We start from the raw sequence: 15,377 nt of genomic DNA, 5'->3' as shown, positions 1-15,377 counted from the left end.
TACGAATTGTACCGAAGCAATATCCCTTGATCTGCCTCTACTCACAGCAAGAGATTAGCAAGGGTCTAAAACCAAATCAAATTGATTCAAAATAGATTTGATATAAATCGATTCATCAATAGTTCCATTTTGAAGATGATATACAATTTCAATTGATGTGACTCTTCTTCACTTTGGTTAATCGATTCAAACTGAATCAAATTGATTTTAAAAAATATCAACCATGAGTTTGTTATCTTAATTTCTTAATTAGTTAATTAAATTAATCAAAAGATTAATTTAACCATATCATAATTTCCTAAATGATATGAGTCGAATTTCACAAATCTATCTCAGCCCAATTGGACTAAGATTTCAATTAGTTCATCGATTCATTTAAAAAAAATTAAAACTACTTAAAATTATAAATCATTTAACCTCACCAGATTAACCAGTTCGATTTGATCTCGTTTGCACGTAATTTATTTTAACCAAAAATTAGTTCAATTTGAACCGATTTGAACAACCCTATCAAGGTATTACAGTGTTAGTTGATTTTTCTTAAGTCATACAATACATTTATGTGTCCATCGCAAAAGGTTAGCCTCTCCCTCCAAAATCTTTTATGGTCGCTTAAGAGCCTACAAAAGAGAAGACGGATTAAAAAAAATATTTAACTCGAGATCACAAGCAACCATTTTAGTAAATACTTAATAGGTAATATAATTATAAATATAAACTTATCAACGGTCATACGATAAAAGATTCAAGGTTTTCCATGCAACAAAAAGTCTTCATAAATTCTCATATAATACTACTATGGAACAAGACAGCGAACCAGCCCTAGATGCTACCTTAAAGGCTCATCGAACCATGTGCCACCTGAGTAGCTCCCGGGTGTTGTATTGCCTGACATTTTTACACTACTCTATAGAGTTGTAAACTCCTAAAATGGCTATCTAGATGGCCTATTTCTAAGTAATTTTACCTCAACATGATGATTGTAAATAACTTATGTTTATAAGCCTCAAACGACTATAAAAGCTAACCAAAATGGGATAGCCAAACCTACCATAAACTTTATATATACCGTACAAAGTATAAACAAAATCAAAAGGCACAGACATATATTAGCATCATATCAAATACCCTATTTATAGCTTTATTTATGACATTCTCCCTCACTTATTTACATGGATATTGTATCACATCACCTTTGTTGAATTTTCAATTTTCTATTTTGGTTGCAATGTGTCTCTTATCTTCCAAATGTACTCCATCATTGTTGTTGAGTAGTCAAACTTTGATCCGACATGTTGCTTTAACTCGTCGTGACTCTAACTTTGGTGTGGGGTTGATAGAGTTGTGTTGATCCTTGTTGGTTTCTATGAATCCTTCATATAAACAAAAATATATTTTTTGTTATGCGTTAGTCTCTCAAATGTCTTATGCCGCTTGAATTGGGTGGACACTTATTAGAGCTTTAATGAGCAATGCCTTGCAGACTTTAAAGTTTTTTTTATCTTTTCTTTGTAAAATTTGTTTATCGATTCATCTTCTACTTAGTTGTCGCGTTCAAGTAGGTTCACATTAATTTCACTTTTGATTGATATTTTGTTGAAAAATAAAACGGACAGTCTACTCTTAAGGACACCAATCACCATTGGTGAGGATTGGATAACTATTGTCTTCCACCAAGTTTCTACAAAAGGTCTTTAAACCTATGCAGAACTCTTATACTAGATAAATAAGAGAACCAGAGTACTTGATTTCATCCATTCTCTTAAGAGTTGAGAAAACAAAGGTTACTCAACTTTGCTTGCCTTCTGAAGAGTTATACTCCATGTATCGAGTTGGTTACTAGCATTCGCTTACTCTTTGCTCACACTTATGAAGCACTCAAAATGTTTACACTCCTTACGATAAATTAGCTATTGTGATTTGTCTTCTTATTACCATTGAACTTTTGGAATGCAAGAAGTTTTACCCAAAAAGATAAAAATTTTACCCAACTTAGAGCAAGTCTCCAATAGTTTTGGTCATCTCTGGGATTGTACCGCCTTCTCCATCATCTATGTTGCCTACTCTTCTAAACAAAAAAGGTATATCACTATGTGCTGTCTACTTTATTTTTTAGTCGAGCGCTCCATTATCGGTTTTACGAAGTTTCTTAGCCTCTGCCCTTCAGTCTTCTCTCAGTACTTAGAGTTTGCATCTATATTCTCCAACTTCTTAGTCTCTTTCACGGCCAAGCGAACTTCCTCCCTAAGAGCAAGGGATTGATGACTCCACGGAAGTCTCATTTCTGTGGTACCATGGCACTGTTATACCTATGACCCTACTATCCATCGCCTTGTAACTATGTCACTTTCTTCATGATCGATTGATCCACTTCTGTGGTACTATAACACTCATCCGAGTCTATCTTTATTCTAACCGATGTCTGATTTTGGATAGTTGAGTCCCTCTAGATTCGTCATCGTTTCCTCATCACTTTCAACCACTTGCTTCAACACCTCTATGTTTCTTGAGCAATTCTCCTTGGTCAATAGAAAGATAGATTGTAACTTTCATGCATAGCCTCTGCCATCAATTTATAGGACTCACTCTGATTCTATTCTCCTTTACTTCTTTGGTAGCAATATTCGCTTGCTCGATTTTGCCCTCTGACTTGCCGGACTTCCTTAAGCGAATATGATCTTTGGATCAATCCAATTCTCCAACCACTCTAATCATACATTTGTATGAACAAGCCCTCCCCATGAGACTCACTGGTACTTACACTCAAAATTTTCTCTCGGTGATACATAGCCCCTATATGTTCATAACTAAGGTTTTCATTCAATGCAAAATTTAATGCATACACAAAAGACTCGCCTCTCTAGTACCATGATATTCACTCTTTGAATCCATATCCCTTATTATCGTTATGTTGTTCATCGAAGTGGAGCTCCTAGTAGCTCTCGGTCATATCTCCCTATGATCAAGTCTCTTACAATACCTCTCATGTGTATGACACATTGTCTTGAACTGCTCCACCATGATTCGCTGTACCATGTTGCCCCTTGATGATAAATTTATCGTATTCTAATCTTCGTGGGATGAACTCGGACTACAATCTCTCCATATGTGGTCTTTGCCATCACATTGCATGGCTTCCGCCACCTCTATTTATGTTCACTCTTGTGGCAATCGACCTTTGGCCACTTACTCTTGGGTTACACTCGGACGAAGTATATCTCTAGGATAGTCCATCACCTAGCAACTCTTAAAATCCGTTAACTTCGCTAAACTTAGTATCCCATTGTTTGGATCCTAGACCTTTGCTCCCCAACACAATCTTCATTGCGTATTGCTTCTTTCACAGTAATTCGAATAGTAGAAATATGACATATTCTTCAAGAGCACTCGTCTCTTATCATCTTATACCATGTGAAAGCCTTCTGACCCTAACTTCGCCTCTATAAGTTAAGTTGTCTTAGTTCTTAAATCAAATGTTTCATCGAGACAAGATGCATATGCCTCAATACTCTCTTTGACTTTGGCACTATGTAGGTTGAGTCCACTCTATCAGAATAAGAGACCTATGGAACGACATGATCCTGCTCTTGCCTCAGAGTTCATTTCTTTTCATGTTCTTAACCTCTGTCTAATGAAAGACTTGTACCTTTGCTCTATATTTTATCTTTTATGTCGACTCCCTTTATGCGGCTCGGGCACTTCACTATGTTCCACCCAAATTACTCCACTCCGTGATTTGCATTGAGTTGATGGTGGCTCTCATGCCCACCATTCCATGGGTCAACCCTCTATTGAGTCTGATCTCAACATCGACTCTAAGTATGTCTTTGTTTAGTATTGTCTTGGGTCATTCCCTCATTTGATCTTGCAAAGTGTTCACCAACACATTACCTTACGAGAGATCACGCAATGACTCATTGTCCCTCGCTCGGTCTGTTGAGTTTGGTGGAGTTATTATCTTGAGGTACCCTCCTTAACATATGTGATCCATTGTAAACGATTCGCCCTGTAGAGAATCGGGACTTATCCCTCCCGGATATATGTCTCATTGGAGCAAATTCCTTTATTGCATCCTTTACTCTAGAAATTTCAGAGACCATCGTCCACTTGGACTACTCTACCTTGCTAAACAAATTATGCATTATTTTTGTCCCCGCAAACATAATTGCTAAATTATGACTCTTCACCAATATAACCCATATTGCACCCCTCAAGGCCTAGTAACATACTAAACTCACTTCACACTTTAACCTTTTGTGGATGTATCATTGTCATGCTGAAGAGAAAGTTTCAATGCTCTATGACGCTAAGTTTCAGTCACCTTGGGATGGCCACGGACAATTCATTGTTTGCATACAAGTCCTTGCACGAGTAATGAATTATTCAAGTTAGTAATTCCCCTCAATTCTGTGAGCTTTACATAACTCTTTTAGTTGCTAAGAAACTCATCACACCTTGTACTGTGTTATCCTTTTCCAAGTGCCCTGCTTATCTTGAGCACCATTAAGTTTGGTTGCCAACGCCAAGTCGTAGCTCGAATTCGGCCATCACAACCTTTGTGAGCTATACATTCTTCCAAACTCGCTTATCTCATGGTGCCTCTCATGTGAAGGTTTGACTATTCATCTGAATATCAATCTTGAATTTTCACTCCTCTGAACAATTCCTTTTCATACATCTCAACGCTTGTTTCTCCCAAATGATCGCATATGTTGGCTGCCTTCGACGTAGCCCTACTAGGTCCTCTATGATTTCATGCTAAGTGTTTCTATGCTTGTCATACTCTGATATCATCTATCAGGAACTTAGCTAGTTTTGCCTAAGTCATATGACACCCTTGCATATACGTTCGTAAAGGATTAGTCTTCTCGAAATTTTTTGTGGTCCCTTGAGGACCTACAAAAGAGAAGATAGGTTGAAGAAAATGTTTAACTCGAGGTTCATAAGCATCTATTTCAGTAAATACTTAATAGATAATACAAATTACAAATATGGACTTTGTAAGCTCTAAACGATCGCATGGACAAAGAATCCAAGGTAATCCACTATGATCAAAAGTCTCGACAAATGCCCACATGACACTATTGTAGAGCAAAGCAACGAACTAACTCTATACACTACCCCAAAGGCCCATCCAACCATATGCTATCTAGGTAACTCCTAAGTATTATACTAATTAATACTATGCACCACTCTACGTAGTTAAAAAAACTCTCAAAATGATTATATGGATGGCTTATTTCTGAATAGTTTTACCTGTACGTGACGACTATACAAAACTCATATTTACAAGCCTGAAATGACCACAAAACCAATCAAAATAAGGTTGTCAAACCTACTACAAGCCATTTACATGTCATATAAAATATGAATAAAATAAAATAAAACATCATTTTAGAACTAGAACTATTTTGATGACGCATCTTGTTTTTCCTTTTGAAACTTTTAGAGCTAAAAAATAATTCTTTTTTACTTTTCTAATTTTTTTGGAGTTCCTTATATATGGGTTCAAAAAAGAAGGTTGGTTTCGGGGAGAACCAAAAGGAGTTCCGTTTCCATTCGCCAAACTGTTAAAACACAAAAATATTTCTGTTTATATAAACATTATATCAAATATCCAGTTTATAATGTATGAACATGATTCCTAAATCAGTCGGATTGACAATAAAAGAGTTGAGAAGGAGAACCAGTAAGGAGTTCACAACTCAATTACATATAAACTAAATAACGCCTGATTGATTGTTTTTGAAGTAAAACAACAAGTGTTCTACATTCTTGTACAGTAATATCCCCTTGAGTGGCTAAATTATGTTAACATGGCTGAAATACTTATATCATCCAATTACGTTTCTGCAACAACCTGGTGAGGCAAAGAGCTTAAGAATTGGTATGTCTAAATGCTGCAGCTAGCAAGAGCTGTCCATGAACTCAACCAACAGGTCCTGAACGATTCCCCTATCTGGCATCTTTCCCGCGGCACCGTAGAGTGGTGCAAGCCCTCCACTGATCGGACCTGGGTTTTCTTTTACCTGCAAACGAAAGAGCAAGACAAGATTAGTCAGACACTGACATCAGATGATTTTGGTATTTCTTAATGGACTTACCATCTTCACGGACTCCCTAAGATCTCTCAGAAAGTCTCCGACCACATGAAGATGCTGAAGGGTGACACAGATATGAATACTGCCCAAAATTTTGAAACAAAATGGTTACAAACATGATAGATTTTTCGGATCGAAGTAAACACTGCAATCTTGTGGTAGAAAACGTGTTTGGATAAAGATCTACCTGTTGGGTTTCTGTAAAGCATTTAAGTGCCATCCTTTCGAGGTCATCATATCGTTGACCTCAAAGATGTCAATATCATTGGAGCCAAAAGCCACGACAGTCATGTGTGGCTGTCCAATGATAAACAGCCCTGGAATCTCCTCTATCCTGTGAGCATATACAAATTTCAGAAAAAATTGCTGATCTTGAATAGAAACAGATAACAAGAACATCACTTTACCCTTTCTGTATCTTCTTGGAGACTTCCATCATTTGTTTTGTATTTTCCAAATAACCTGAAATGTGATTACCATGTGGGTCAGTAGAATGAATTTAGCTTCAAGAAGAGATGAATGAGCAACATTTTTTGTTACCATTCAGCCCCAGAGACATCATTGCTGCCCAAGCCCCGGCGATCAACCCACCAGGTCTGCTTCCAGCCATAGTAGGGGATACATATAGCCCACCTGACCACTCTGTGACTGCACCAAGAAAAAAGGTTGAATTATGAAGGGGCAATTTTGCTACTTTGATTTGACTTCAATTTCTGGCAATTTTGCTACTTTGAATTATGAAGGACATAAGTACCAGGTATCTAGGACTTTCACCTCTGGTCAGGTAGATGTCCATAGTCTTTCATTAGAAAACAATAGTAAATGAAGAATAAAAACATTTGAAAAGTATTTATATATCCATAATGCTAAATAATCTCACTACCAAACTTTAATTCCAACAATATCTAATAAATACAATCATCTGCTAAGAGGCACAAAAATGCCCCATAACCAGGAATAATCACACTACAACATTTAACTTGATGAATTGTACAAAAAATAATAATTCCAAGAGAATATGTTACATATGTTATATTTGCACATTGATAGATGAGTTAGTATGTTGAGTAACCAAGGAAAGTTCATTCCTGAGCTTATAGTATGAATACCAAATCCTATATGATCTTCAGATATCTAAAAGTAGTAGTACATAAGAGATTTAAATGTACTTACCAGCAACAAATTGGTGCTGCAGAAAATGAATGGACAGCAAGGGAACAGGAACCATGTGCCACAACAAACATAAAAGAAGCATTAGTAGAATCATTATAGATGAAAAAAAAAGCAAGGTATACAATAGTTTTTCTGTGTTACATGCACACATATCCAAAACCAAAAATTGTGTATGATGTGTGTTCACAAAATCCACACTTACTTCCGACATCAAACAACAATAGCTACAGAACAAAAACTTGCTATGAACTTAGAAAGCAAAAGAAATTCACAATGCTATAATAAACTTTTTTTTTTTAAGAACCAGTACTAATGAGTATCATATTGTTTTAAGAATTATTACTGTTATAATTGCCCGATATCTCCATTTGTCTTGTCGAATTAGACACTTGGACATTTGGACACATGTCCATAACAAATTTGTGGTTGTCCATGGAATGTTGTAAAATTTTCAATTCAAAATCAAATCTGAAACAGGATAATCCCCTAAAAATATCCTCAAATTCTTGATTGTGTTTGACAGCACATATCACCTGTTTAGATTTAATGTGTAATCATTCCCAGCACAGTAGCAAAGACTAAATCTGAAGTACAGCAGATATGCATGCACCAAATCAAAGTCTGGTACATAAAGTGACGTCATTGAAGTGACCTGCTGGGATGGCAATAACAAGCCAAACATTCAATTTTCGACTTAAGTTCCATCTTAAGACTATGCTTCCTAGCAAACTGGACCTTCAAATTTACAGCCTGAATCTAGCAATTGTCACTGTAAATGTACGATGTTTTATAAATGGCTTTCTTGTTTCTTTTCTCTATAGGAAAAGAAGATCAGTGAGAAGAACTATTATCACTAGTATATAAGAATTCAAATGAGAATTTAAACTTATTCTCTGAAAATAAAAGTGAACTAGAACAACAAAAACAGAAACCTTTTCATTATCATTCAAGCCTTTTTTTCATTAATGTAGGATCACATAAACAGAGTCGACTGTACTTATTGGAAGATTTGACAAAGTCTACAATCATCAAATCATAAGTATGTATAATTTCTAGCTGTAGAAGTTTGGACAAGGGACTCATTGACAAACTTAATGGCACATGACAACTGACAAGTAGAGGGAACTACCATGCTTGTTGTAGTTTATTTTGTCATTCAACAAGAACAACCTCCAAAATCTCTTCAAGCATAAGAACAGTCAGGACGTAGGAAATAGCAAAATTTCTACATCTCGAAGATAGATCATGTTACCTTTCTTATCTCACGATTTCTGTAAAGAACCACACTTGTGCCCTTGGGACCTAATCCATACTTGTGAACATCAGTTGAAATTGATGTAACCCCTTTAACAGAAAAATCAAAAGGTGGGATGGGATACCTGCATAACAATGAATAATATGAAATGAGATCAAGTTAGGCTAGCAATAGATGTCTTATCCATTATCAACTGGTAGACACCTCAGATACGGAGAGTTGTGGTAAGAAGATGTATGTTTGATTGATGATTCATAATGATTTATAACACAAACTGATTGATACTAGATGATTCATGAAAATGTATAACACAAACTGATTGCCAATATGTTATGGTACCAAATGAGTGCTTTATGTTCGCTTTAAACTTCAAGGTCAAGATGCTGATGATGTTGAATATTCTTTATTGCAAATGTACATGTACATTTATGGAATAATATTGCTTCTATGATCTCAGGTTCTTCAGACCCATACAAGAATATATACCCCTCTTACCAATGGACTTAATGTATTTGGGTGTTCTAGCTATATCAAATGTTCACTTCAACACAGTGAAATACTACATATTTTCTTCGGTAGTTAATTATTACATCCTTGGACCAAGTAGCATTGATCTATCGACTGCAGTCGAAAGGCCAAACATCAGTTCAATGCCTACCAACTGGTGCTAATCCAGACAACTCTAGTAAGAATCATTATGTTGTAACAAACATGATGGTAATAGAAAAGCTGAAGAAAAAATAAAAAGTAAAATGATGAATATGTAAGAGGAGATGGATTATTCTGCAGAAAATACCCCAGCTTACGAGCGAATGGTAAAACAAAGCCACCAAGGCAAAGATCAACATGCAAACAAACACCATATCTTGATGCTAAATCCCCAAGCTCCTGTGGAGCAAAATATAAAATAATAAATTAAATTAGGAACCACATGTAAAGTTCAAAAAGCCATACTTCATTTTGTTTATGGTCATAAAAAGCTGTAACATGACCGATAAAATCAATTACACTAATACATAGTTCATACTTCAATAGGATCAATGACGCCATGTGGAAACCCTGGTGCAGATCCAACAATCTGAAAGAACATGGAAACAATTTAATTCAAAATTATGAGAATGCAGCCCAATGAGAATTTTAAAAAATACGAAGCATGTGTTCTGTAATATTGTCCGAAACGAAAATGAAATGGCGATAAAAGTCTGCAGAACTTTGTTATATTCTGTTTATTGACATGCACATATCGTTTTAAATGACAGCTATATTCAGGTCCACAAATTGAGCGCAGATATCTTAGTTCACATTCAAATTTGCTCTCGTGTAGTCTGACAGTACTAGTAATTGCAAATTTGCTGCAGTGAATTCATTTACTCTCTATCTTAAAATACTAGACCTTTATGCACTACTTAAACTCCAAAGGTGTTCCACTAAGCATATATATAGAGTAAAGAGATATAGCATACTTGTCCGATCTTACATGTTCCTAAGTGGCAGAATGTCCAGGAACCATGTGCGTTGGTGGGTGCATATGCAGACAGATTAAGAGCTGATAGCATAAATAATATTAAAGAACATGATACAAATTGTAATCATCGTATCTTCAATTTACGACGTATTTAGCATAAAATAACATAGTTCCTGGTAAGTTAGCATTCCTTTCTATGGTGAAAACAAACATCTGACAACAACTGGAGCAAGCATTTGGGCAACTATAAACAACATAACACACAGGACTGGCATTTTATAACCGATGGTTTGGTGACCATGCCCCAACTAATTTTTCAAGTTTGCTTGATTACATTTAAGCTGCTGTTTCATGATTACCAGATAAAACTAATATTATTTGAAGTAAAAGGTTAAATTTCCAAGATAATCAATAACATGCCTTCACATGATAGTAGGCAATTGAATCAAGTGGCTCATCCTTTAGTTGGTTTAGTGCTAGAGTTCAATATAGAACAACTTGAAAGTGACCACTCTATGTTTGACTGAGAATCCTATGCTCAATTCTGATAGGGAGCCAAATCTAAGAACATGGTCAACCATAGGTGTTTAAAATTAAATAGGGCTTCAAAACATAATGGTGTGCTTCAAAAAATAAGCATGGTTTTTGAATCAGCAAGTCAAGCTTGAATTGATTAAGCACAAATCAAACTAGGTTGTGCTTGCTCAAGCGAAGGTCACCATATTGACTCAAAGAAGCTCAGATATGAGGCAACATAAAATTAGGGTTTCCTGGGCGCTGCATGTTATAAAATATGCCAAGATTTTTTAGGGATGGACTCGATCAAGCATGATACTATAGAAGAATAGGAGAGTCAGAAGAATTTTCTTATTAACTTCCTGGATAATCATGGAAGCTTGTGAATGATAAAATATAATGAGGCAAAAGCAACCAATGTATAACAATGAATACCAATATGGTGTTTCCGTTGATGCAGCGCATAATTCTTTTAACATCTGCAACATAATCTTTATTTACAGGAACACGCCACAGCTTAATATTAAAGTATTGTGCAGCTTTATCATATGCAGAATGTGCCGATCCTGGAATTATCCTGTAAATACAGGGAAAAGAAAAATCAATTAGAGATATACAAATATTTATGAGATAGTGTAACTTCCTGAAATGTCACTGCACTAAGCTAAGTTTGACCCACATTTCTGGCTTTGTAATACCCTTCTTGGTTCTCATGTAATCTCGTGAAGTTTTAACAGCTAATAATATACTTTCTGTTCCTCCTGATGTCATGTTGCCACATATTTGTCCTCCAGATGCCGGCTCTCTACTGCCAAGGAGAGCAGCTGTCATTGCAACCACTTCTGCTTCATATCTTGCCACACTTTGGAACACATCCTGATGCAATGGATTGGTATGTGAAAACCTGACATGAGATAACAGATTACTTCAACAATGTTGTCCATAACACCTAACAACATAGAGGGGCAAACTAATCCCAAGGGAAAAGGGCAAAATTCCCTGAAATGATGATTAAAAAGCCTCTTTCGACCAAAGCTACTTTCCAATATATATATATGCAACTCTGACTCTTGTAGTGTTAGCATCAAATTGATGTAAGTACTTCCAATTCTTCCACTTAGTCCTCTTGTTTTTCAGACGTGTGCCATAACTAACTGCATCTTTTATAGGTGTTTAGGACAGTTATATGCAACCTTGTTCTCTTAGTCACTCATCCTATCTAGGCCAGAAATCACCTTTTTCCTTTTTTGGCAGAACATCTTAAGCTAGCATCATCTTGGACTTAGGTATGCTTTTTCTGCCCACTGTCAATGCAAATAAGCATTGAAAATTATGCTAATAGCTCCATGGTGTACAATGTTAAACACGTTTTCATGCATGTGTATTATCTTTATATGCAAGCATAAGGCCCATATGTCTAATATATTTGACAACAAACTGCATTTATCTTGTTGTGAGTTATGACTAGTTAACACTGATTACCTCACAGATACCATTGTCAGAGCAAACACTTGTGAGAGCAAAAAGTCATTGTCCAAAATGTTGAACCACTAGGTATTTAGCGACCATAACAGGAACTGTAATGATACATATAATTCAATACCACTTTGTATTCTTTTTTTCATTTTTGTAAGTCATATCATGTGATACAAGTTAGCACATCATCCAAGTATAATGGTATAGTACCAGTCTCATAAGTAGTCTAAATTGGTACTTGACGAGTATTCAAAATCTTGTCTAGCAAAAACGTCTCACATTTACAATCATTAATAGAGATTAGAGGGCCATCAAAAGAGATGCATCACATATAAGACCAATTAAAATTTTCATATATCTATTGTACCTCCAGCAGCAACAGATTATAATAGCTATATGAATGAACTAACAGAAAGCATCAGCTATATGACCACCAGGACATATCACCTATTAAATGTCCACAAAAGCAAATACTGTTAGCACCAGCCAAAAGTGCAAGAGAGCTTCACATTGGTGACTGGTGAGAAAGTGTTAAACAGAAAGGCCATAACAGGAAAAAAAAAAAAACTAAATTACATAGTACTTGCAAGACATTTAGCAGGTAAAGCAGTATCAAATCTTACTAACATTGCATGTGCCTCGTTTATCAAAGCAAAATGGTTCTCTGAGTCACTTCCACCAATATATCTGCAATGATTCCATAGATAACGTGATAAGCATACAGCACTAATGACTATTTGATTAAATAAAACAACAGCGGTTGTCAAGTTCCTATTCAAAATCTTCAACTGTTAGTGGAAGACATACACTGTACCAGAGCATTTGCCTTGCCAAGCTATATCTGTATTCCTTGCATCTTCTAGTTCCTGTATAGTTGCTTTACCAAGTCCAATGTTTGGTAACTCAGTTCTCCAGCTATCCCTTTTAGACTTACTACCAGATTGTAATTTCTCCACAACCTGAAATAAGAGGAGAAAAGAGGGTATCTTTGTTTCAGTCCCTTAGATGTGTGTATTGGAAAATAAAATGAACAATAAAAAATTCTCAGGTTTTAGTCTGTAAATAAAGTTGATGCTGCTTTTGTTGCACAAATAGTGGTATTCTGGCCAAGAATTTTACATCCTGAATCATTATTGAGCTTTTCCAAATTCAGATGTATGGTAACTATCTAATATTACAATTTTTATTAGGTGGTGGCGACCAAAAAGAGTATACCAAAATCAAAGTACTGTGACATGTCTGCCATTTGTTATAGACTATATCTACACCAACGTGAGATTCCTGATGTAAATATAATGCTAAAATCCTTCTGCACTCTTTAGAATGCACCCCCACAGCATTAAAATTAAAAGTACAAATAATCGCAAACAGACCACCAAATCGATGTCTTTAAAATATTCTTACAACCAAAAGAATTAGAAGATGGTCATACATTAAACCATAAAAATTTAATTCAAAAAGGCGCATGAATATGTTCATATACTCCATTACAATTCGGCAACCTATCAGTGCATAACTCACAGAAATAAATGATGCCATTGATGTCACAATAAATCCCGACACCGAATTCATGAAAAGCCCATCAAACTAAATCCTAAAATTTTGAGCTAAATGCGATCCTCGGCTCTCCAAGACGGTGAACCCTTTGTTACCCTACGGATTAATCATGGATGACAAATCAAAAAGAATCTTAGAAGATGAATTACACAAATAACCCACCTTTTTCTTCTCGGATTCAATATACCAGCTCACGCCGGGAATCGACCTGCACCAAACCCAAGAATCTCATACCATGAACAGAGCGATCGCCAAGGAATTCTCGAAAAGAAATCGTATGAGCAAGAAAGAACTCACTTGACGGAGGCGATAAGGAACCCTAGAACGGCGGCCTTGATCCCTTTCTCACGGACGGAGAGGAAGAGCGCGTGGAGGGAGCGCGCGAGGAGGAGGGTGAGAAGCGGCGCGACGACGAGGGCGAGAGGCTCGTACCGCGAGAGGGCGGCATTTGCGGCGGCACGGAGGCGGAGCATGCTGTCCTCCATTGAGCCGGCGAGGTAAGGTGAGGGACGCGAAGGGCGGCCGATGCCTGGGAGAGGGATCCTACCGATGGGTTGGTTGGCGACAACTGAGACGTGAAGCGTGGTCACGCATCGCTCTTGCGTTTTTACGCGTCCCGTGGACTTGACTTGACGGTCAGCTTACCGCTGCGGAGTCAAATCAGCGGGTTTAAACTCCGTGAAGCACAGTCCATCCGCATCTAATTAATAGAATAAAGCCTTCGGTTATGTTAAAAATGGGTCGGATTCGGATCTTTAAGATCCACATCCATCTTAGAATCTGCCATAATTGGTTTAGACAGTAAGTCTGGGTTCACCGGCGGTGAACTGTACCATAATGATTGCTCTATATTCGGTTTCAATAGCGTGGAAAGGACGTTCTCTTTCCGGCAAAGCTGTCCGAGTCAAATATTACTTGGCTTCCGCTGCCGCTCCGTGATGCTCTCACACTGCTACGGATCTGCCGTTCGTTTCATAAAATTGAGGGTCGAGATTTGTCCACGTATGGAAGTCAACCCGCCTTCATTAGGGTGTTACGCCAAGGCTGGATCAGGTGTTAGGTTCGTTGTAGCAAACAGCAACATCGGGCAAATGATAAACTGCAACGTGGATCATATGATGATCCGTGATGCCAAGTCAACGCTTTGGGAAACCTTGATGGTCAACGGTGAGGAAGCTTTGAATCGATATATCGAAGGTCATGGGAAGGCACAGATTGAGGTGGTCGGTCAACGTGTATGACCGATTTGATTCGAGTGAAATCCTCTTCCAAGATCTAACTTAAGGAATACTTCAATTCAAATTGGAATGTATTCAAAGTGAAGATAAGAGGCGGTGGGGGAATTAAACGTGGAGATAAAAATGGTAAAATTCATTGATTGGATATCCTTTTAGAGCTTCTCCTTGTGATACGATTTTTTTCACATTAATATTGGTAGTAACGTGGTGAATTAGATGTTAATGGTCTTTGTTGGAATTTTCATTATTAAGTTTAGAACATGAAATGGTTGAATTAATTTCTAAAAATTTTTTGGGGTATCATTTTAGGATTAAATCCGCTGGTGCATGATTTGGGATTTATCCCCAATTTGTTTATATGTGCATATGTGTTTATAAAATTATCTTGTGAGCTTCACTTGCAGACTACATAGATATATATAGTATATCTATGCACTCTTACAAGATATAAGTAGGATTTGGATGGTATCACTAAATTTGATATATATATATATATATATAGTAGTATAATCATATAGGATTTATCCCTCGTGAATTAGAATATGCTATACATTTTAGATGTATTTTTGTTGGGCAAATATGTCATGTGCAAAGGA

At 36.7% G+C, this 15,377-nt stretch overlaps 1 protein-coding gene across 1 annotated transcript; it reads right to left on the bottom strand.

Annotated features, from left to right (window-relative positions):
• Positions 1 to 5,716: 5,716 nt before the first annotated feature.
• LOC103987114 (sphingosine-1-phosphate lyase) lies at positions 5,717 to 14,132 on the bottom strand. Its single transcript, XM_009405319.3, has 15 exons — positions 13,841 to 14,132; positions 13,706 to 13,751; positions 12,794 to 12,945; positions 12,614 to 12,673; positions 11,190 to 11,414; positions 10,946 to 11,087; positions 9,557 to 9,607; positions 9,326 to 9,417; positions 8,527 to 8,653; positions 7,275 to 7,290; positions 6,642 to 6,749; positions 6,509 to 6,563; positions 6,289 to 6,435; positions 6,105 to 6,183; positions 5,717 to 6,029 (listed from the first exon to the last, which is right to left on the bottom strand). Exons 1-15 carry the CDS (start codon positions 14,026 to 14,028, stop codon positions 5,907 to 5,909), a joined length of 1,611 nt encoding a protein of 536 aa, XP_009403594.2. The 5' UTR covers positions 14,029 to 14,132; the 3' UTR covers positions 5,717 to 5,906.
• Between the last annotated feature and the right edge of the window lie 1,245 nt (positions 14,133 to 15,377).

Source organism: Musa acuminata, chromosome BXJ3-6 (assembly GCF_036884655.1).
Source record: "Musa acuminata AAA Group cultivar baxijiao chromosome BXJ3-6, Cavendish_Baxijiao_AAA, whole genome shotgun sequence".
In the NCBI taxonomy this organism is placed as follows: Eukaryota; Viridiplantae; Streptophyta; class Magnoliopsida; order Zingiberales; family Musaceae; genus Musa; species Musa acuminata.
Note: the sequence above shows the minus strand (reverse complement) of the source record. Positions and strands in the feature narration are given on the sequence as shown.

Bases quoted from the DNA above. Each gene is read 5' to 3' on its own strand.
- LOC103987114 (XM_009405319.3), bottom strand. From the start codon at position 14,028: ATGGAGGACAGCATGCTCCGCCTCCGTGCCGCCGCAAATGCCGCCCTC. The intron at 12,946-13,705 runs GTGGGTTATTTG...CTCTTATTTCAG, and splicing joins TTGAATCCGAGAAGAAAAAG to GTTGTGGAGAAATTACAATC. The intron at 9,418-9,556 runs GTATGAACTATG...TTTGCTCCACAG, and splicing joins GCGTCATTGATCCTATTGAA to GAGCTTGGGGATTTAGCATC.